Source organism: Arachis duranensis, chromosome 8 (genome assembly GCF_000817695.3).
Source record: "Arachis duranensis cultivar V14167 chromosome 8, aradu.V14167.gnm2.J7QH, whole genome shotgun sequence".
In the NCBI taxonomy this organism is placed as follows: domain Eukaryota; kingdom Viridiplantae; phylum Streptophyta; class Magnoliopsida; order Fabales; family Fabaceae; genus Arachis; species Arachis duranensis.
This window is the reverse complement of record NC_029779.3, coordinates 17,449,323-17,471,336: the sequence shown is the minus strand read 5'-3', so window position 1 is coordinate 17,471,336 and position 22,014 is coordinate 17,449,323. Positions and strand designations below refer to the sequence as shown.

Sequence of the window (22,014 nt, the reverse complement as noted above, 5' to 3'; positions counted from 1 at the left end):
ATAATTTATATTAGAACAAAAAGTATAATTTATATTTTATTGTTATATGTGTCATGTTCTTTTTTTCTTTTTTGTAAATTTATGTATTACGCATTCCACAAATTTTATGATGAGTAAAATCTTTAAGATTAAAATTTAAAAGAAAAATTATTTAAATGAAAGTAATGTAATTAAGTGTAATTTATTTAGATATAAATAAAAAATAATTGAATAATTATGTACCGTAAAAAATTGATATTATTAAAAGATAAAATTAAAATTTATTTTTAAGAATAATATATCATTTTTGTCTTCAAAATTTTCGTCCTATTTAATTTATTAACGTTTCAAAATCGTCTTAATTTTATCCCGACGTCAATTCTATTAATAAATTTCTAACAACAAGATAACATTGAATTAATAAGTTAAATAAGACGATTTAAACACTAACAATTTAAACGCTAAGGACATTTTTTAGGACTTACTCAAATATTGGAGACAAAAATAATATTTTACTTTTTAAAAAGTTATGTAAAAATATTTTAAAAATAAATATTATTAAAATTTCACTCTATTCTATTTTTATTTTTTGGCTAAAAAAAACAAAAATTTTGTATTGTAAAACTAAAATTTTATAATAACTAACATTTTAATTCTAATATCTAACGACTACAAACAATACTAAATAACAAAGACTACCTTAAATAACAAAGAAAAACCAAACAAAATGATAAATATTCCAAAACGTATTTGATTGAAATAATATGATTCATTATGTTATTCTTTTTCGATTTGTTAGTTCTTTTATCGTAATAATTAAACCCTAAATCAATCATGCATAAACTATATCTTTAACATACTAATCTAATCATCTTCTTAATCAGATATGTAATCCAACATAATCATTTGAGCTTGGATATATACTAGTTACGTATTTAAGAGTAATACAGATAGGTTGATCATGTGTTGAGACCAACTATCCTGGATAAATTATTTCCTTTTATTATGTTACATGCGAAAGCACTATAAGTCTATAACAGACACATTTTCCATAGGAAAAGTCTAGGAAGTAGTAGTTTTATTGAAATCTAATCAACACTTAACCAGTAAAAAACTAAAAATAAAGTGAGTAATTAAAAACTAAAAATAAAGTGAGTAATTTTTTATTTTTGGATGAAATTTTACACTATTGAAATCACCTCACAAAACTTGCTAGTTTTAGCACTCTTCTTTTCGGCAAGGGAGCATGGTGTCATGACATCTAAACATAAACGTAAACATTAAACTCAGAACGCTTATTTATATATTTGATCACTATTCACTAGCTAATACTATTACCTACATATATACATATTAATTTAATTTGATTTTGAAGTGCTACATGTTGATTGTGTGGAATCTCCAGCTGAAAAGATAGTCCCTGGATTGGCACGATAATCTGTTAACATCACAGAAAGAATTGACTTCAATCTTCTTCCCTTGATTGTTCCACCCGATCCTCACCCAGCATGAGAATCCGTTGGACGAAACAGGCACCTTTGATGAACCACAAAGATGAAGCGCCACGTCACCACAGATCCTACTGGTGCACGTGGCTCCTGTGACCACGGACTGGAGCCAAGAACAAACGGGCTGACCCACCATCTCCCTGTAGGCAGAGTTAGCCATCCTCACTCTGTTCTTGGAGTCTGTTATGACAGCTGGCAATGCCTCTGACTCAACCTCTTCCTCCACTTGCTCTGCTGTTTTCGTAACAAGAATTCCGTTTTCGCTAACGGATATGGACCCCACTTTTATGCATGATCCAACTGCTCGAACTGCCTGCGGCGCTATCACGCTACTCGCATTGACTACTCCTCCTTGCAACTGCTTCAAAAAATCCTTCTCTTCTGGAATGTTCTTCTTCTGTGCCACGTTGAAACCAATGGGAGGGGAAGGAGAAGGAGAATTAGAAGAACATGGAAGAAGTGAAAGTGTCACTAATCTTGGAGTGGGAGGAGGAGGAGGAGTGAGGTGGCATGTGGCGGCGGGACAAAATCCTAAGATGTGAGTTTTCTGTCTCTTGAAAGAAGGGAGTGGTCTTCCTCTCTTTCTTGTCCTGGTGGGGCGGGCCTGGAGCTGAGCCCAGAGGCTTCTGAGGTAAGAAGATTGCTTGATCTTTGGGGAAAGATCAGTTTCGGGCTTTGGTGCTATGGGCCTGTACCTTGACAAGATCTCAATTGTTTTCGCCGGATTTTGGCGAGGATTCAAGGTCTTAATCATGGTGGTGGTGGTGGTGTGAATGCAGGGAGAGGACTATAAAGTTATAAAGGAGTGTGAACTGTGAAGTGTGGAATGTGACAGTTGTAACCGTACGATGTGTACGTGTTGGCGAGGCTCAACAACCATGACACGTGGAAACAGTGGGACCATGCATGCTTACACATATAGAAAATAACAGATCCTATTCAGTTTTAATGGGTGATTATGAGTTTGGTAGTGCAACCTAAGGAATAGGTAATAGGTGTCACAATGATCGTTCTGCAATGCCATTATTTTAAATTGCTAATGCTGATCTTCTTCTGGTGTATGCATACTCATTCCCAGGCACCATCTTCTGGTGCCACCACCTTATCATCTCCAATAGACAATTCCCCACGTTTCAGAATTCAGATCTATCTCAGGTACCAATGCATGTCTTAAGCTTGCTGTGTCTTCTAATTTATATAAACTTTGATTTGATATTCTATTCTGTTTATATTGAATCATGAATTCTTTACAAGAACCTGGGGCAACAAAGGCCTGTTTTCTAATTTTTCGAAATGTATATAAATAATAATGTAATTGACGCAACGTTAAAGGAGCAAAGTTAATCATTGTTATATATGAAGCTGAAAAAGGACCTGACACTTTAATTTGAATTGAATAATATAATTTCTTGGATCTTCATCACAAACTGATCTAAATGTGCATCCTTTTGTTAAGAGATATTAGTCTTATTTATCTTTGCTAATAATATTGCTTTTCCAAATCCTATTCTGATCTGGTTTCATGAAATTGGCATTTTGAATATGTATATGTTTTTGCATTTGTTTCGTACATTGTTGCAGAGATGATAGGTGGTGCATGTGAAGGGTTGGTTTCTTCCCCTAAAATGATTTATGGAGAAGTAATAGAACCTTCAAAGGAAAAGAAGGGAGTGTTGGCACTATGGAGAAGATTAAAATATCAGCTTGTAGAATACAATTCACTGCCAACTTACTTAAGGGACAATGAATACATCTTGGGTTATTATAGATCAGAGTGGCCATTGAAACAGATTTTCCTTAGCATTTTCGCTATTCATAATGAGACACTTAACGTTTGGACGTAAGTACTTTTTCCCCTCTAACTACAAATTCATTTTGCTATCAATGAACATGAAAGGTTCCGTGTCAATTTTGATATATTCAGGGTGTAAAATTTTATATGGTTCTGAAATTAATTACTTTTAATGATGTTGTAACATTGTAAAACTTTCTTACGTTGGCGTGCATAGAAGTTAAATTATGTTTTGATAATAAAAATGTCACTATACTATACTTGAGGTATCCCAACTTTAGGAATGTTAGTTCTGTAAGTGTCTAATCTTTGTGCATTTTCTTTGCATAGCGTTATTATTAACTTATTACTAATGATGTCATTGTTTAATTTCAGGCATTTGATTGGATTCTTCCTTTTCCTGTTTCTAACCATTTACACTGCCATGAAAGCTCCAATGGTTGATTTAAATTCCATAAACTTGCATGAGATGATGGGAAAATCTGATTTGAACAAGATTCGTCTAGAGCTTTTGGATTGCTTGCCAAAATTGCCTAATATGCCTGATCTCCTTAAACTCAAACATGAATTGAGTGCATCTCTCTATCCATTGGACTTCTTAGGATCAGGTTGGAATGCCATGCAAGTTCTCTCCAATTGTTTGCCTGAGCAGTATTCCTTTGTAAGTTCCTATTCCTATGACATTTTTGTTCAAGAATGTTTTAAAAGATCAAACTTATTATGAGGATGAAGTAATTAACTACACTAAGTTGGAAATTAGGCTTTGTTAGTTATTAAGTAATCATGCACAATTATTGATGTTAGTTAACAAGGGTAGAGACTTGCATGCAGCTGTCTTTCATGTTAACTCCATAGTGGAGAATAGTTAGATGAGTACCATCAAATGATTCAACTACACGTGAGTTTTCAACTGTTTGTACTCGTTCTTGACAATTAGTTAAATTGTTGCAGAATGCAATGAAAGGCGACATGGTATCGATGGAACCGATAACAAGGTGGCCATTCTATGCATTCTTAGGAGGGGCAATGTTCTGCTTGCTAGCAAGCAGCACATGCCACCTTCTTTCTTGCCACTCACAGCGCCTTTCTTACATCATGCTGAGGATCGACTATGCCGGCATTGCAGCACTTATTGCAACCTCATTCTACCCTACAGTCTACTACTCATTCATGTGCAACCCATTCTTCTGCTACCTGTACCTGGGATTCATAACAGTAATGGGCATAGCCACCATTATTTTCTCTCTTCTCCCATTCTTCCAGAAATCGGAGTTCAGGAAGTACCGTGCCACCCTCTTCTTCTTGATGGGGTTTTCAGGGATAGCACCAATAATGCACAAGGTGATAATCCACAAGCATCAACCAGAGGCATTGCAAACGACAAGCTATGAGATATTAATGGGAGTTCTTTATGGTTTGGGAGCTCTAATATACGCAACAAGAATACCAGAAAGGTGGATGCCAGGGAAGTTTGACATTGCTGGCCACAGTCACCAAATATTCCATGTATTGGTTGTGGCAGGAGCTTACACACACTATCTTGATGGCTTAGTTTACCTCAGATGGAGAGATTCCCAAGGCTGTTAGCTAGGTTACTTTGGCAGTGAATCTTTTCTGTAGTTTTCTCTCTTGAATTAAAGAAGCATGTATCAATGCTAAACTTTGATACATAAGATATTGAGAAATTAAATCCTAGCAAATCTTCAGTGTCATATATCGGATTTATGAATATATAAAAGAAGGAAAATATTAGAACTTCCACACTTTTAGTATTATTGTTAGTTTAAAAATGAGACAAAAATTAAAAAAAGAAAAAGGATACGGTACCAACTAATAATCAGTCAAGAATGGAACAATATAATTAATTATAATTAGTTTTATTAATTTATAATTTAATTTGTTTTTTAAATTATTGTTGACCACGTTCAAAACATGAGGAAAGATACGCTACTGATAGGAGAGAATCACGGAACAGATCTTTTGATCATTTAATTGGTTCCATATAATTAATTATGTTTTATTAATGCATAACACATAAAACATAGAAATTATATCCAAAACCATCCAATTTACAAGAAAAAGAAACATCTATGTGCCTATCAGTAGCAACATCCGGTTAAAGTCACCGGTGTCTCTGGTTTACCAGTTGACTGATTCTTGGCTTATATAGAGTTGGTTCCCTAGCATAGGAATATTCTAGTTAGCATTTCCCTTAATAGAGTTTCCAAGGTAAAAAAAGGATAGTAAGATTATAGCGTACCCAATGGTAAAGTTCATTAGGGGGAATCCATAATATGGGAGTCAAGGAGGAGAAAGAGAAGGACAAAGAACATGAAACTCTTGTGTAATTACTTAAAGAAACTCTTAAAAAAGGCTTGAATCCGCTTGTGGGATTAGGCGACCCTTATATTCTCAATATAGCTTTTCGTTTTATGAAGACTCCCCACTTCTTTGTCTTATTAGCGCAGGTGTTCGTCAACGATGAAAGCCGCTGAACTTAAGACTCGAGTTGAGATAGAGGGCTAGGCCAAGGATAGGAGGGCTTTCAGGGACTGGGGAAATTGTTGTTAAAAAAAATATTGATCATCCAAAATTTTCCAAAAAATAATATTATACACATCATTTTCTTTTTGTACACAGTGCCGAAACTTGAAAAGGACTCGAACAAACATACGGCACCTTGCCACCATACAGCTATGTATTCTCCATCACAATATAACATCATTCTAGAAAACATTTTTTTTGGACGCAAATTTTTATTTTTTTAAAAAGAAAGAAAGAAAGAAAGAAAGAAAGAAAGAAAGAAAGGTGAGTACACCTGTAATTCAGTCCTTATCTATTTTTTTAAAGACAAAGCGATAAAAAAATATTTTGTTTCCTAATAAAATTATTTTAGGGCAATACGATTTTTTGTTAGAAAATTTATTAAATAGAAGTTTCGCAATATTAATTTTTGTTATTATTTAACCATTTGTTAACAGATGTCCCAAAATAATTTTGTTAAGGATAAAAATGTCCTATTTTTTGTTTACTCACTGATTCCTCGCAACTCCGTTTAAACTAATAAATTGCTGCATATACAATACGAAATTTGAATTCTGACATTTATTTAAGTGGACGAGTGAGATAAACTCAAATTTGTTAAAATATCTTTTTTTTTTTTATAGGAATTACTTTGTTCTTTGAGGAGATTTACAGGAATCGGATGGGGTCATTACTCATTTTTAAGGTTTTTGAAGCAAATCTCAACATTTTTGTTTTCTTGAGTGTAAACAATTCCACTTTTTGGGCTTACAAAATCCTCAAGTCCAATTAGGAGGCTCATCCAAATACAAATGGGCCCAATACGACGTTGCTTGAACGTAACGGCTGTGTTGCTCTGTCGAATTTGGAGATTCTGGAGTTTCAGGGAAACCATCAAACTAATTCAGCTTCAGCAATCACCGTAGTATATCAGCATCAACACAGAGAAAGAGTGCACACTGAAAGTGAAACGAAAACTACTATCTTTAATTAATTAATTGATTGATTAATTAATTAATTGTTAGAGGTATGAAATCCACATGCTCCATTTTTCTTTCTCTTTCTCTGTGAAGCCTTCTTCAAGTAAAGTGAAGTAACGGAAACCCTTTCTCGATCCAAATTCTTCATCCTCTTTCCATGGAGGACGCATTTGCCAGATCTATTCCCGAGGTTATTTTCTATTCCACCTTCTAACAAAAAATCTCATTGCATTATTTACCAAATCTGGAAGCAAACAAATTTTTTTTTATGATTGAATCTGGTAGCAAACATTTACGAAACAAATTGAATGCGAATTTTCCTTACTCGGAAGCTGAATTTAGATGTATGAATATCGATAGGGAGTAGCAATGTGATAGATGATGTTGATAAAGCTATTCTCAGCTACATTAGTATTTAGTGGCAAAGCTTCAAACATATGCATATATCTAGCATAACTCTGATTAGGTTGCACTTGGAGAAACTTAAGTTGTTTAACATTGCTTAGCAATCCCTCAATTTATAATCTTTATAAATCTTTGCGAGTTCTATCTTTTTTGGGTGGTTAGGTCCTTGATCACTTTGGAGTCGACCCAACTAAAGGTCTATCAGATACCCAGGTACTTCAATTTTCCTTTCTTTGCTATTTTTTCTTTTGTTTTTTTGTCTGATCAAGTTTAGGAGTGCCTGGATTTTCCTTTCCTTTTTCCCTTTTTCGTTTATACTCAATCAGAGTAAAGAAACAACTCTTGTTTTCCAGGTAGTTCAACATGGTCGATTGTATGGTATAAACGGTATGTCTTCTCTATGGCCATGCACCGATGAATTAATTTCTTTAGTAATTTTTTGCTTTACAGAAAAGAAATAAATATCAGAGAATTGTGGTTTAATCTTGAAACAAATTGGATGTTGGGTGCATTCTAAGCAAATGGTTGAGTTCTCATTGTGTTCATTGATGGCACATTACATAAAAAAATCATTATGGTAACCTGGCAAGAAGAAAATTTACATGTAGCATATAGTTAACCAGCTTCATGTTAGTAGTTGATATTTTACTAATGTAGTTGTATATTAACATTTATTTCACCTTCTCTTACTGCATGGTATCCTTTGGTAATCGGTATCCAGTGCTGCCTGAAGATAAAAGTAAGTATATGACATTGAGTTCTTGCTTTCCATTCTCACTCTAGTTCATTGTCATGTGTTGCTTTCACTATTTTGTTTAATGACATAAAATCAGTTGATTCCGGTTGTAACTAACTAACTCCTGTCAAATTTGGTATGTAGGAGCTCCTTTTTGGAAATTGGTTTTGAAGCAATTTGATGATTTGCTTGTGAAGATACTTATAGCAGCTGCAGTGATATCATTTATTCTGGCTTTAGTTAATGGAGAAACGGGCTTAATGGCATTTCTGGAGCCTTCTGTATGATATATTTGATCTTAGATGTTGTATTTGCTTTTTTCTGAACAATTTATTTAGTGAAGAATCATTGTTTTAAGTGTTTCATGTTTTGAATTATAAACTATTTGGAAATGGAGGACTTGAGAAAGTTCCTTTTGTAGTAATTTTTCTGAGTTGGATAATGTACTAAATTTCCTATTGCTATATGATTGCTCTTACTTGAATCTGGTTTATCAAATAGGTGACATTTTCATGCATTAATTCATTACATGTTCAGGTTATTCTATTGATATTAGCTGCAAATGCAGCTGTGGGGGTGATTACGGAAACAAATGCTGAAAAAGCTCTCGAGGTAAATTTAAAGGACTAATAATGTAAATCTCCATATACAATCTTACTCATAATGATTTAGTTATGGCAATTTTAACAGGCTCTGGATGAAGCTTTCCTAAATTTGCGGCTAAAGCTTTCTTGTTTCTAATTTTTTGTTTGTTCCTAATTGAAACTTGTTATATGATGAAAATCATCTTATTTATTATGATTTTCGGGTTGGATTTTTTGTATGCTAGAGTGCTGGTTGTTTCAAGTTGCTTTCACTTTCATCTTTTCCTTTCTTTTTCTGTTATCTTAGGAGCTGCGTGCCTATCAAGCTGATGTGGCAACTGTTCTGCGAAATGGTAATAAGAATCATTTATTTATTTTATTTCTTCTTGGAGTACATCTTATTCTCTTTTCCTTTACTTTGCTCAAATAAATTTTCTTTATACAAATAAATAAGTAGAGAAAGTGATATTTCTACGTCTTCATTCATCCCAGCAATCTTGTTAGAATCAAACTTGGTAATTTTAATTAAGTTTATTATTGTTGCGTGCCTTTACATTTTTCTAAACTGATCTCCATATTTTCTATCGAAATAATGTTTCTCCATGTTCAGTGGAAGAAAGAGAGTAAAAAACAAAAACTTAAAATGCTAGTGAAGTGTAGTTCAAATTATTTATTTTTTGTAATATGTGATGATGACATTATTGGAATTTATTGAATTGGTCAAAGCTCAACTTCTTGAAGTTTAGATAGTACCAGCTTTGAAGCATGGGATAGTCTATTTCTTGCAGGTTGTTTTTCTATACTTCCAGCCACTGAACTTGTTCCTGGTGATATTGTGGAAGTTTCTGGTAAGCTGATTATGCAAATGAAATGCTTACAAACTAGCCGGTTTGTTTGCATAATCCTGTAGAGCTGAAAGCTGACACTGTTTTGGTTTGGACGTATATTTTAATGTGAATGGAACTATTGAATGTTTCCTGCTACAAAAAGTTACAATTACTTCTTACATGTCTGAAAATTTTGAAAAATTATCATGTGCCAATATACCCATGGTTGACATTAGCAGGCATTTAGATAATGGTTTGGTAGTTACATATAACATAATCGATGCATTCTACTGATTCATTAGAGGAGGGCATGATAGGTGACATTTATTCTTAATATTGTGGGTAATATTGTTAGTTTATACTTGTTGGCAAATTGAGAATTTAGCTTGTCAGTTTGACAATTTGACTACTATTGTAATCCTATTGATGAATTCCACTTCTAACATAGTAATTTGATGAAACTTTGAGATTTAGCTTTGATCACAATAGAATGTACTCAATGTTGTATGATTATTTGTTCATATGAACATATGTTTGACAGAAGCAGTAGAGGATACCTCTACCTGTATTGTGCAATGAGCATTACATAATTAATTTAGTCAGGCTTATATAAAATATGTGATTCTCTGTCTCTCTCCTCCCTAATATGTATAAATATGTCTTGCAAGTTCTTTTACATGCTTATATGTTAAGTTGTTATGATAGTGATACATTTATGTATCAGTTTATTGCACTCACATGCACCAGTTGTATCTATAATCAAGAGGCACCTTGCCAATATAATGAGTGATCAATTTCTTTTTTTTTTAATTTTATTTTTTAAAAAATTATCACAGGTGAGAGCAGCTCGGTGGAGAAAGAGCTTAAAACAACCACAACAACAAATGCTGTATACCAAGACAAGACAAATATTTTGTTCTCGGTATGTAAGTTCAATCCTTTGTTGAACTATGTGGTTGATAAGTTTTAAGTTTGTTTCTAAAGAATAATTTTCTGAATTATATGTTCAGCCCTTTTTTTGGGTTTTTTTTCTTTTTTTTTGGAGGCTGACGTTAATTGTTAAACTATTTATTATATCAAATATATTTGTCAATGCGAATGAAAATTGTTTCAATAATTTTGCCACATAAATGTAATAGTAGCAACTTCATTGTTCCCATTTTAGCGTAGCTACTTTTTTGTTTCAAAATATCCTGCTTTTGAATATTTAGTGGCCAAAAAGAAAGGCCACTATTTTTTGCAGTCTGAGATGCCTTATACCAGATGAGATTATTTCTTTTTATTAATTTTTCAACAAAAAAAAAAAATTCAGGGAACAGTTATGGTTGCTGGTAGGGCAAGAGCTGTTGTGGTGGGAGTTGGTCCTAACACTGCCATGGGCAACATTCGTGATTCAATGATGCACACAGAGGATGTAAGTATTGCAATTGCCATATAGATGGTTTTACTATATTTGCTTCATGCCATTTTTTCTTCTAAGACCTTCAGTTAATGGTTTTTTTCATCTTAATATGTAAACTAGCAGCTGTCTTTAGTGGTCATCAAGAGTAAAATGACCCTGTGTTGTATACATATCTATAATAAAAAAATTTCTCCCTCCTGCACATTTAAGTTAGGAATAAGTAGGTATTTCTATTGGTCCGTGGCATTATTTACCAATTTTTTTGAAATGGAAAATGGAAACTAGAACTGTCTAGCATAATGAAAAAGTGATTCATTTCATCATTTCTATCTTGTGTAACATTGTAATGCTGAAATACTTTGAGATAATATACATAACCTTCTTCTTGTTGGGATTTACTTCAGTGATAGTTGGTTCTAATGTTGTGTATGGAATTTAAAGGTAGAGATGTCTTGGGTGAGAGCCTGTACAAGTATAACATACTGCTATAAGTTTCCTTTTTTTTTAATTGTATTTTCGGGTGAGAAGTAGTTAGAGTGTAGATCTACGGAATGATAAAGTTGAATCTTTTAATTTTTCAGTTTAAATTTTATAACAAGTGTAAGAATTGACATGATTGGAGATCGTCATGCTGCAATTGGTCATCAGTGATATTAAAGCCAAAGATCTTGTTTAATGATAAAAGGTTTCTAATATGTATGCCATGCTTGTGCATGTGTATTGTGTACTTTCCCTGATACATCGAAAGGAAAGTTTAGTAAGGACTGTTAGACATAGGTTAACAGTGTTTATCCATTGTTCTTTCTTTGTATGATTGGTTACAGGAGGCGACACCATTGAAAAAGAAGCTGGATGAGTTTGGTACCTTTTTGGCGAAGGTGATTGCTGATTGTCTTATTTTAGATTTTTTTGTCAAACATAAAATTTGTTCTATTAGGGCATGTTGCTGTTTTATAACAACTGTTCTGACAAGCTACTCAACCATCATTGCATTTATATGTTCCCTGCCTGGCAAATTTAGCTGATGCCGTTCTGTCAGACATCCAATTCTGCATTTGAAAAGTTTGAACTTAGGATTTGGGACTGAGTTTGAAGTGTCTTCAACAGCAACACTTTGCTTTATTGAGATACATGTGGCTTTTAATGAGAAAGCTCATTTGAAGCCAGGCAAATAATTATTAATTATTAAATGTGTTTTACAAAAAAGTGTTAAGTTACATCTCCATATCATAGTATCATATTATACGTCATTATCCTATATTACAATATCAAACAGTATCTTGTATGATCCTAGGATTCAGATTTAGATTGGTTTATTTTATCATTATCTTTATTGTTTTGTTTTCAATAAATTATTATTGAAACCTCTTGAAATGAACTTATGGTTTATGACGAAACTTGTATTACAAACCTAGATGTTTCAACTAAAAATTATACCACGGATAATCAAATATATGAGTAATATTCATGTGACAAATATTTTTATTGCTTAACTGTTAATTGTAAAGGCGGGCCACTTTTCTCATTTATTTTTAAATTGTGATGGTGCTATTTCAATGTTTATGTTATCAGGTTATTGCAGGGATTTGCGTATTGGTGTGGATTGTAAATATTGGTCATTTTCGTGACCCTGCTCATGGTGGTTTCTTGCGTGGTGCTATTCATTATTTTAAGGTTTGTAATCAATGAGGACTCCACTTTTTTTTACTCATCTTTTTGGAGTTTCATTAGCTATACTGTTCTGTCTCAAGATTTATATACTCTTGTTTTCTGATATTCAAGTTTTGCAGTCAATCATGCTGGAGTCTTATTTTTCATGTACCATTTAATGTATTCTTCTATGCTTAATTCAACTTTTGGTCTTGTGTATAAATAACCATATTGTCTTGTTAGCATGAAAGTCTTTTATCTTTATTATTTCTATTAGCAATGCTATCTTTCAGATGTTTTAATTTTGATTTCTATAGACATTTTTCATGGGATTTCTTATTAAATTTAGTAGGAGAATGCTTAATTGTTATTGTTTGTGTTGAATCTAAAAATTTGTGAAGTAAATGAAGCATACTATGGTGTTTAATTGACAAAGTTAAATTAATGTATTTTTTTTGCATAGTATTCATTAGTAATTAATTTGTAAAAGAAATCTCAAATTTGCAATGAAGGAAACAATAAGGCAACATATTATTAAGATTCCTCGTATCAAGTACTGTCGTTGAGGTATTATTTTATTTTTGTGAGCTGAAGGTGGAGTTTGTATTCAATTCAAATTTCAACCATCATCACGGTCTTTTGATTCTTTTTGGTGAAAGAGGAAACATTATTGACAAAGAGAGAAGGATGTGCAAAAGAAATGGATACAAAAAAATTAGGATTTATAAAAAAACAGCAGTAGTGCAAAGCTTTTCAATCTCTCTGCAACTCTGAGAAAGATACTCTAAAAGATCAGGCAGCTTGCACCATGTAGTTTGAGTCATTTAACAACCACAGTTGTTTGAAACAACTCTTTATTATTGTAAAATGTCAAAGTTAGAAGGGAACTTCTCTAAGTACTTATGGCTCTTGATAGGTTTTTGTGAATTTAATTTATCTTGATAACCTATAACCTCTTAATTTTTTTCCTGATATTATTGAACCCCACTTGATTTTGTTTCAGTCTATATATTGGGCTAGTCTAAGTGCTATTACTAATTTTTGCATTAGTATATTTTCGTTTTATTTTCTTTGTATTAAGTGTTGTCAGCAAACAGAGACAAAACTAGCATGAGTATGGGCAATAACAGAAAAAAGAAAAAGAAAAGGAAAAGGCTGTTGTGTCATAGAATTCTCCTTATATATTTGCACTAGTGGAATTACTTGGTAACTGTAGGGCTATCCTTAATCTGAGATGCTATGCTTCAGATATTTTTCAATTAGAAACTAATCTGATCTAGGTTGTCCTCCCTCTTTCTTGTACTGATTACTTTTTTATAATAGGTGTTTGGCTCTTGGAACAAAGCGTATGGCTAGGTTGAATGCCATCGTTCGGTCTTTGCCTTCTGTTGAAACCTTGGGTTGCACCACTGTAATTTGCAGCGACAAAACTGGAACACTAACTACTAATATGATGTCAGTTGCAAAAGTGAGTGTTATTTTTCATTGATCAATGAGCATTATATTCATCTATTTGTTTTATGTGGATTTTTTAATTGCCATGAGTGCCATATGCCAGAGAACTTTACCGTTGTCACGGGATCTTGTATTGACTTATTGATGGTTTCGCTGCTTTATTATTTTGTTTTACATTTGTATAGAGGTCCTCTTATCCTCCATCTTGTATAATCCTTCTCTTCATCTTAATAAAATTCTTCTTTTCATCAATAAAATAAAATCTCACTGTCCATGATGTTTTTTTCAATTAAGAATGTTAAATACATGGCTTCTTCCTGAAATTAATAGAGCCCTCTATTATCATTTCAAAACTAAAATCTCTTTCTACATGTTAAAGGTATGAATGTTGTGTTACTTGACTCCTCCCTTATTTCGACTGACTGTGTCATACCCTCCATGCTTTTGTAGTACTTTCAACGTTTCTAAATAATATTTTTATTTTTCCATTTTCAATTTTTTTACTGTTTTCTTTAAATTGGTTTCCTCCTCTATATGCTTTTATATTCACAGGTATGCGTTGTTGAATCTGCACAACGTAGTCCTGCTGCTACTGAATACAGTGTCAGTGGGACAACATATGCACCTGAAGGCATAATTTTTGACAATACAGGGATGCAGGTACTATTTTTCTTTATTTGTCATGCTTTTGTGTTAATGGGCAGGCAAAATTTTCAACACATTTGAAAGCTAATTAATTGACTTATACAAGGAGAGGAATGGGTCTGCTTCTCTTAAGTTGGGGAGGTTAATTTCCTTCCCTAAACAGTATTCGTCAAGGATACAGAATGCCAAATATGCTGTAGTTTTTTCGGCTTTTTGATGGGAATCATCCAATGCTGCATGATATTTGAATCTTTGGGTGACTAAGAAATTGAGTGCTTTCATGAATACGGATGTTTATATTCAAAACAGAAACTTATAATGGTTGGTGATCCAGCTTTTTTTATTGTTCAAATAATAGCATCTGATTGTTTTGCAGATTGACTTTCCAGCTCAATTGCCGTGTCTTCTTCACATAGCAATGTGTTCTGCTCTTTGCAATGAATCAACCCTGCAGTATAATCCTGATAAGGGGAAGTATGAAAAAATTGGTGAGTCAACTGAAGTGGCACTACGTGTCTTTGCAGAAAAGGTTTGTATTTGTGATTTGTACGTTTCTTTGTCTCTCCTATTTATGTTAATCTTGTGTGTGAAGCTCCCTGTTTTGGACTCAAAGTATGCTTCTTTGCTCATCTTTAGGTTGGTCTTCCTGGTTTTAATTCTATGCCATCAGCCTTGAACATGTTGAGTAACCATGAACGTGCTTCTTATTGTAACCATTATTGGGAGGAACAATTTAGAAAGGTATGATTCAGCAAGTTTGTCACTTTTTTTTACATTTTTCTTAATCCTTTGACATATGGTCGAAACTGTGAATATCAAATAATTGCATATTTTTACTAATTGATTTTCTTTACTTTTGGGGGTATATTGCTGTGGATATTTAGTTTCATCATTTGGACTCTGATACTTTGCAGATGGATGTGCTGGAATTTTCTCGAGATCGGAAAATGATGAGTGTCCTTTGCAGCAGAAACCAATTGAATGTTTTGTTCTCTAAAGGTGCTCCAGAAAGCATAGTTGCTAGATGTACAACAATTCTGTGTAATGACGATGGCTCAATTGTGCCACTTACTGCTGATATTCGAGCAGAGCTGGCTTCAAGGTTCCATAGGTTGGTTTCTTTATTATAAATTAGCATGTGTATATGCTCTAATTTTTTCTTATCTAGATTATTTTCTTCTCTTTTGTCCTTCATTCAGAATAGATAACACATGGAGAAAAACAGGAAAATGAAACTGAAATTTTCAAGAGCTTAGTTCTTATCAGTATTAGCACTTTAGCAGTGGAAAGGGGACAGTCGAGTGAACTATATGCTTCATACCTGATGGATACTTGTTAGGCATTGAAAAAGAATATCCATGATGATTTGTCATAGTGATCCATCCTCCAACAGTTAACTGACCTTTAACTACAGTATTTTAAGTGAAAAAAACCCTGCCACTTGAAGTGATAAGATGACATTGCCGTTCATAATAGGAGAATCATTGCCTCCTTTTCTGGGGATGATGTAAAGATTAGTTTAGCTTCCGTGAAAAAAGATTCAGGTTCAATTACTACTCTTGTAATTATTCCTACCAGCATTGAGTAGAAAATTAGATTACATCAATATGAGAGATTGAAGAATTAACGTCCAAAAGAAAGAATCTTTTTGTGGTTTAAAGCTTTTAGATAATTGAGGAAAGTGCATTCAGAAAAGCAGAGGAAATGGAGCATAATGTATCTTAACTTTGCATACACTTCCTTTTCCATTTAGATGATTCAGAGAATGTTCCTAGTTGTGAACTTTTTTTGGTCTTGTACACTTCTGTGAACTTCCTTTTATTTCACATTGTGAACATGATTTTGTTGGCCAGTTTTGCAGGAAAAGAAACATTGAGGTGCCTAGCTTTGGCTTTGAAATGGATGCCCTCAGGTCAACAGATGTTGTCCTTTGATGATGAGAGAGATCTTACATTTATTGGGTTGGTATGCTTTCTTTTCAATGGCAAGTACAAAAGTTCAAATATTGAATTCAAGTCAAACAAATCTAGCCTTTGTTCTTAACATATACTTTTGCTTTGAATGGTTATATTCATATACTGAGACATCAAATGGGTTATATGCTTTTGAGTCTGTTTATTTTAAATTTTATGTCTTAACATATCTGATTAGTGAACACGAGTGAATGAATCAGAGGGTCCAAAATGACCTCTTTTATATTTTGCCTTTTTCTTAATATTTCGATTTTCTTACTGTTATTTCTGCTACTAATCTTTTGTCAACTTTTTCCACCTTTTTTTTTCTTCTTTTGGTTTTGTTTTGTTCGGCTCTTCTCCCCATTGTAGGTTGGGATGCTGGATCCACCAAGAGATGAAGTTAGAAATGCCATGCTTTCATGTATGACTGCTGGCATACGTGTTATAGTTGTCACTGGAGATAACAAGGTTTCTGGAGTTCTGTAAACTTCCATTTTTTTTTTGCTTTAACATTCCAGATGTCTTCCTATCTAAAATTACTTAATGCTGAATCAGTCCACCGCTGAGTCCCTTTGCCGCAAGATAGGCGCTTTTGACCATATGATAGAATTTTCCGAGCGATCTTATACTGCTTCTGAGTTTGAAGAACTTCCACCACTGCAACAAACTCTAGCATTGCAACGTATGGCACTTTTTACCAGGTATGCCGGATTATGTGTATACTTTAAAATTTGATTTCATTAGAAAGATATGGCATTACATGAAGAGAAGTTCTTTAATCTCTTTGTTCAACATTTTTCGCGTGAAAAACTCAATAGTTATAAGTTGAATGTCTTTGTTTCATGTAGAGTTGAGCCTTCTCATAAAAGGATGCTGGTTGAAGCTTTGCAAAATCAGAATGAAGTGGTACAAAAATGCTTCCATTATCAAAATGTTAAACTGCAATTGCTTTGTACAAAAGGTTTTTCTTTAGGGTTGGTGCTATTTTACATCCATAGATATCTTCTATTCTAATTTTCTTGTCATATTTATGTAGCATTATGTTCTCATCTAAAGATAGTATGGTGCATTACACTTTTTCTTGTTGCTTGATATGAGGACTAAGTGCTTATCATTCTTTGACAGTTTCACTCCAGATGTTAATACTTTGTTGTATCCTTGTAATCATGGGAATAATCAGTTTTATAATATTTTAAACTTTTTCTTCCAATTTCTTGAAATTCACAATATATTTTAGGTTGCAATGACGGGTGATGGAGTCAATGATGCACCTGCACTGAAAAAGGCAGATATAGGAATTGCTATGGGTTCTGGAACAGCTGTTGCCAAGGTGTTATCTACTGTCATTACACTCTTTTGTACTCTATAATCCTCAGTAGGTTTGTTTTTTCTTCCCCCAATAATCCTCGGCTATGGGATTGTGTTGTTTTATTACAGAGTGCATCAGACATGGTGCTCGCTGATGACAACTTTGCTTCGATTGTTGCGGTAAGCTAGGTTATATCAATTCCCTAAAGTCAAGTATCCTGGCTGTCTCTTTATTTTCCTTCATACCTTTTCAATTAGAAAGCAAATTCCCTATGCAACTTTTTAACCTGATTGTTTTGAAGCAGGCTGTAGCAGAGGGTAGAGCTATATACAACAATACAAAACAGTTTATTAGATACATGATATCATCCAATATTGGTGAAGTAGTCTGTATATTTGTCGCTGCTGTGCTTGGGATACCTGATACTCTCGCTCCTGTGAGTTTACAATGCTTGTCTTTGTGTTATCTTATTGGGCCAGTTGTTTTCCAGAAGTCTTAAGGATAGAAAATTAAAAGGAGTTCTATCATATATTTTCCATATGATATCATATTACTGATTTTTTCTTTGATGCATATTGATACATGCTTCAATCCTGTGTAAATCCTTAATTTATGTTTCAATGATTCTTGCCGTGGGCCCTGGCTTGTAGATGTAATTGGTAATAGTGTTTATCTCATACAGTGTGTCTTGTCGTTTGGTTAAAGTTGATTGCAGTAGATATTTTCATTGTTTCAATGAGAAATATATCATTAATATTTGTTTCTATTTTTTCGTTGAATTAATGTATCTTTTTCTTGTTTGCCTCAACTTTTACCAGGTCCAGCTGCTTTGGGTCAATTTGGTTACTGATGGACTGCCTGCCACTGCTATTGGCTTCAATAAGCAAGACTCTGATGTGATGAAGGCTAAGCCTCGAAAGGTACTCTGGCAATACTTAGTTGTGAGGCTTGTATTCGATTCGACAATTCAATAATCAAGATTCTAAATACTTGGGTATCACAATGTCTTATAATGATGGCAAGTTTTTATTTATTTTGAACTTATAATCCTAGGTGAATGAAGCAGTTGTGACAGGTTGGCTCTTCTTCCGTTATCTAGTAATTGGAGGTAAACACTTACTCTTTACCATGAGTTGTTCATTATAGACATCTTTGGTCAGTTCCTTTGTCCAATAACTTTTCTTCTTTATTAATGAAAGAAACACTTTTTAAGTTTTTGTATAGTAAATGTAACCTGGTTTATGTGTGTGTGTTTCTTTTTCTTCTCATGGGGCTTTGTGCATGCTGAGTGGAACAAAACAACAATGGTTTGACTTAATCAAATTAAAATATTTTGCAAGTGTAATAGTGTATTCAGTGAATGGAAGATGTGTGTAAGATTTTTTCATTTTTCGTGGTTTGGGTAATTATATATATAAGTTCATTTGTTGCAACTCACAAATCATAACATGTTAATGGTTCATGCTACACAAAAAGTGTGTATATTACATAACTTGATTTAGGTAACAGAAATTACTCTAGTTGAAAATTGTGAGCAGCAATTATGTTTCCAAATTTACATGTTAGTGAAAAAGTTGTTTTGATCATGCTTTATAAATGAATCATAACTAGCCATTTTACGCTTTAATGTTGTTCATCTCGCATAATTTGTTTTGGTAGTTGTATCCTTTTAACCTTTCATGCTTGATGCAGCTTATGTTGGCCTTGCAACCGTTGCTGGTTTTATTTGGTGGTTTGTTTATGCTGATAGTGGCCCCAAACTACCATATGTTGAACTGGTAAGATATTATTTATCCTCATTTATTGCGAGTGATTTGGAGACAATGACTGAGATGCAAAGAATGTACGGTATCCAATTGAGTCCTGAGTATTCTCCCTATTAATGATATAGTGAAGATTCAGAGCAACAATAAGAAGCACGAGTTTTCAAGTTACGACATTATATCCCTTGAAGGCGAGAGGATGGAAATTTTCTACTAGTTATTGTTTTTAACAAAAAAGAAACTTTAGGGACGTAAACAAGATATATTTTAGGGACATAATATATAGTGTAACTATATAATAAAACTGATTTGTTTCTTTAATCAAGATTCACTAAAAATTAGAAAAAGGTCTTGAAACCGCTGTATGACCAAGGAGAAGTCATTAACATACGTAATGGAATGGAGTTGAAAATCACTGTTGACCGCCTACTAAAATGTTTATTATGAAAGCACATTATACATTGTGAACTTACAATGAATTACATAGTTGAATTCTACTGCTTCAGGCCTGGGCAACATTTTTTTGTTCATGTAGATGCGATAATCTTTAGCAATATATATTAGGTTTGCTTTTTCTGGTAATAATTTCTTCCAATTTTCTATAAATAAATTTAATTAAGGTATTTTATAGTTTCACTTGTTTTCTTCTTACAGATGAATTTTGACACTTGCCCAACAAGGGAGACAACTTATCCATGCAGTATATTTGATGATCGACATCCATCTACTGTATCAATGACTGTGCTTGTCGTTGTTGAGATGTTCAATGCTTTAAACAACCTTAGTGAAAATCAATCTCTTTTGTGAGTAATATTTTGATCTATTTTAATTTGACTTCGTCTTGGGGGGTTGTTCTCTGCAGAATATATTAATGTCACTAACTAGTAGGGTGCATGATTGCATATATGAAATCATCATGATGATATCGGTTAAAAGATAACTTTGGCATGCAAAACAAAACCTTTCGTGGGAACCAGGGGAGGTTTTGCATGTGGAGCACAGTGGGCCTTGCATGAGCTGTAGTTCAGCTTTAATTAGGAACTGAGAATAAACTTCTGTTATATTTGTAGTGTAACAATATTAATTCTGTTTCAGGGTCGTTCCTCCCTGGAGTAACATGTGGCTTGTTGCTTCTATAATCATAACTATGCTTCTTCACATACTAATTTTATATGTTCACCCGCTGTCAGTTCTTTTCTCTGTGAGTATTTTTCTATAATGGTGTACCACAACTTTTCTTGGAGTGACAACTCTGCTTAATTGTCCTGTTTATAAGCAATCTGAATTATTAATTTATTATTATTAACAACTGTTTTGGCAGGTAACACCATTATCCTGGGATGACTGGATGGTTGTCTTTTATCTTTCAATACCTGTATGTAGTGTTTTTTTGTCTTTGTCAATAGTATTTTTGTTAACCTTTATGCACCTGTTGTTGATATCTAAGTAGATCAGTTTCCTCAGATGAACTATAAGAGAGTAGGTGTAATATATGTCCTAAATTTTGGAACAATGGGCTTTAAATTGAAAACTTGTTATAACTAGTGATTAAATTCACTTTTAAAAAAAAAAAAAGAAAAAAAATGTTCAATATATAAGTTATGAAAATGTATGTTATTGTATACAATTCATGGGATCTTCCTTAGGCTCTGTTTTGCCTAGATTGAGAGTCCTGCTACTCTTCAACGGTTTAATCTTCTTTCTTTTCTTTTCCTTTTTCATTTTCCAGGTTATAATTATTGATGAAGTATTAAAGTTCTTCTCCAGAAATCCCATTGGTAATCTTCATTCCATCATCTTAAATTTTCAGCTAAATCTATGTTGCTAAGATTCTGTGTGGGAGTAGCTTTTGCTTAAGGTGGAAAATTGTAGGATTAGTAGTCTCATTTTCATTTGAAATCTTGGAAACAAATTCAGTGGGTAAACTTTGGTGTTATCTTGGGAAAAGTTTGAGTGGGAAGTAGGTACATTTTGAAAGTGTTTTATCATGGGATACATTTCGCTTGAATCAAGTGATATGATAACACATCTATATGGACTATTTTCCATTTTGCTGATTTGTTGATTATTCCAATGTTTAGGTTTGAGGTTCAGATTGTGGTTTAGGAGGTCCGACCTACTTCCAAAAAGAGAAGTGCGTGATAAGTAAGATGATGTGCTGTACTATTCGATCAAATCCTTCACTTGTAACGAATCAGACATCCACACAGTGGTATCCTTGGTTGAATTCAAATCATCAATCTCCATATGCAATGGCAGTCAAGGAGTTTAGGCAAGGTACCTCAATAGATATGCTGTACAATATTTGATTTCTCTGTAATATTTATATTATTATGAAAATTCCAAATGTAGTTGGATATAGGCCGTTACTCGAATTTTTTTTTTAATTTTCGACTGTATTTAATCAATTTTGCTAGCATAATTACCTGCCGGGCCTTGTTGAGTGCAGTGCAGCCAAAGACAGAAAATCAGATAACAAAACTCGTGTTTAATCACTTGTT

General features: G+C 33.3%; 3 protein-coding genes across 3 annotated transcripts; 2 read left to right on the top strand and 1 right to left on the bottom strand.

Annotated features, from left to right (window-relative positions):
* Positions 1-1,185: 1,185 nt before the first annotated feature.
* On the bottom strand, positions 1,186-2,251 carry LOC107461163 (uncharacterized). The gene has a single exon (XM_016079628.3). The coding sequence runs from the start codon at positions 2,239-2,241 to the stop codon at positions 1,357-1,359; it is 885 nt and encodes a 294-aa protein (XP_015935114.1). The 5' UTR covers positions 2,242-2,251; the 3' UTR covers positions 1,186-1,356.
* Positions 2,252-2,455: 204 nt separating this feature from the next.
* LOC107461109 (heptahelical transmembrane protein 4) lies at positions 2,456-4,904 on the top strand. Its single transcript, XM_016079574.3, has 4 exons — positions 2,456-2,642; positions 3,069-3,327; positions 3,655-3,940; positions 4,231-4,904. Exons 2-4 carry the CDS (start codon positions 3,071-3,073, stop codon positions 4,864-4,866), a joined length of 1,179 nt encoding a protein of 392 aa, XP_015935060.1. The 5' UTR covers positions 2,456-2,642; positions 3,069-3,070; the 3' UTR covers positions 4,867-4,904.
* Positions 4,905-6,641: 1,737 nt separating this feature from the next.
* On the top strand, positions 6,642-22,008 carry LOC107461122 (calcium-transporting ATPase 3, endoplasmic reticulum-type). The gene is given in 32 exon segments (XM_052253268.1): positions 6,642-6,972; positions 7,350-7,400; positions 7,541-7,574; positions 7,909-7,926; positions 8,068-8,204; positions 8,461-8,535; positions 8,815-8,860; positions 9,296-9,355; positions 10,141-10,256; positions 10,647-10,748; positions 11,561-11,614; positions 12,309-12,419; positions 13,705-13,854; positions 14,394-14,501; positions 14,863-15,015; positions 15,123-15,227; positions 15,401-15,597; positions 16,340-16,451; positions 16,811-16,909; positions 16,997-17,142; positions 17,290-17,347; positions 17,679-17,771; positions 17,879-17,929; positions 18,055-18,186; positions 18,569-18,670; positions 18,804-18,858; positions 19,443-19,528; positions 20,168-20,316; positions 20,609-20,714; positions 20,835-20,888; positions 21,243-21,291; positions 21,595-22,008. Coding segments are annotated over 32 exon segments (2,910 nt in total). The 5' UTR covers positions 6,642-6,939; the 3' UTR covers positions 21,663-22,008.
* The last annotated feature ends 6 nt before the right edge of the window (positions 22,009-22,014 follow it).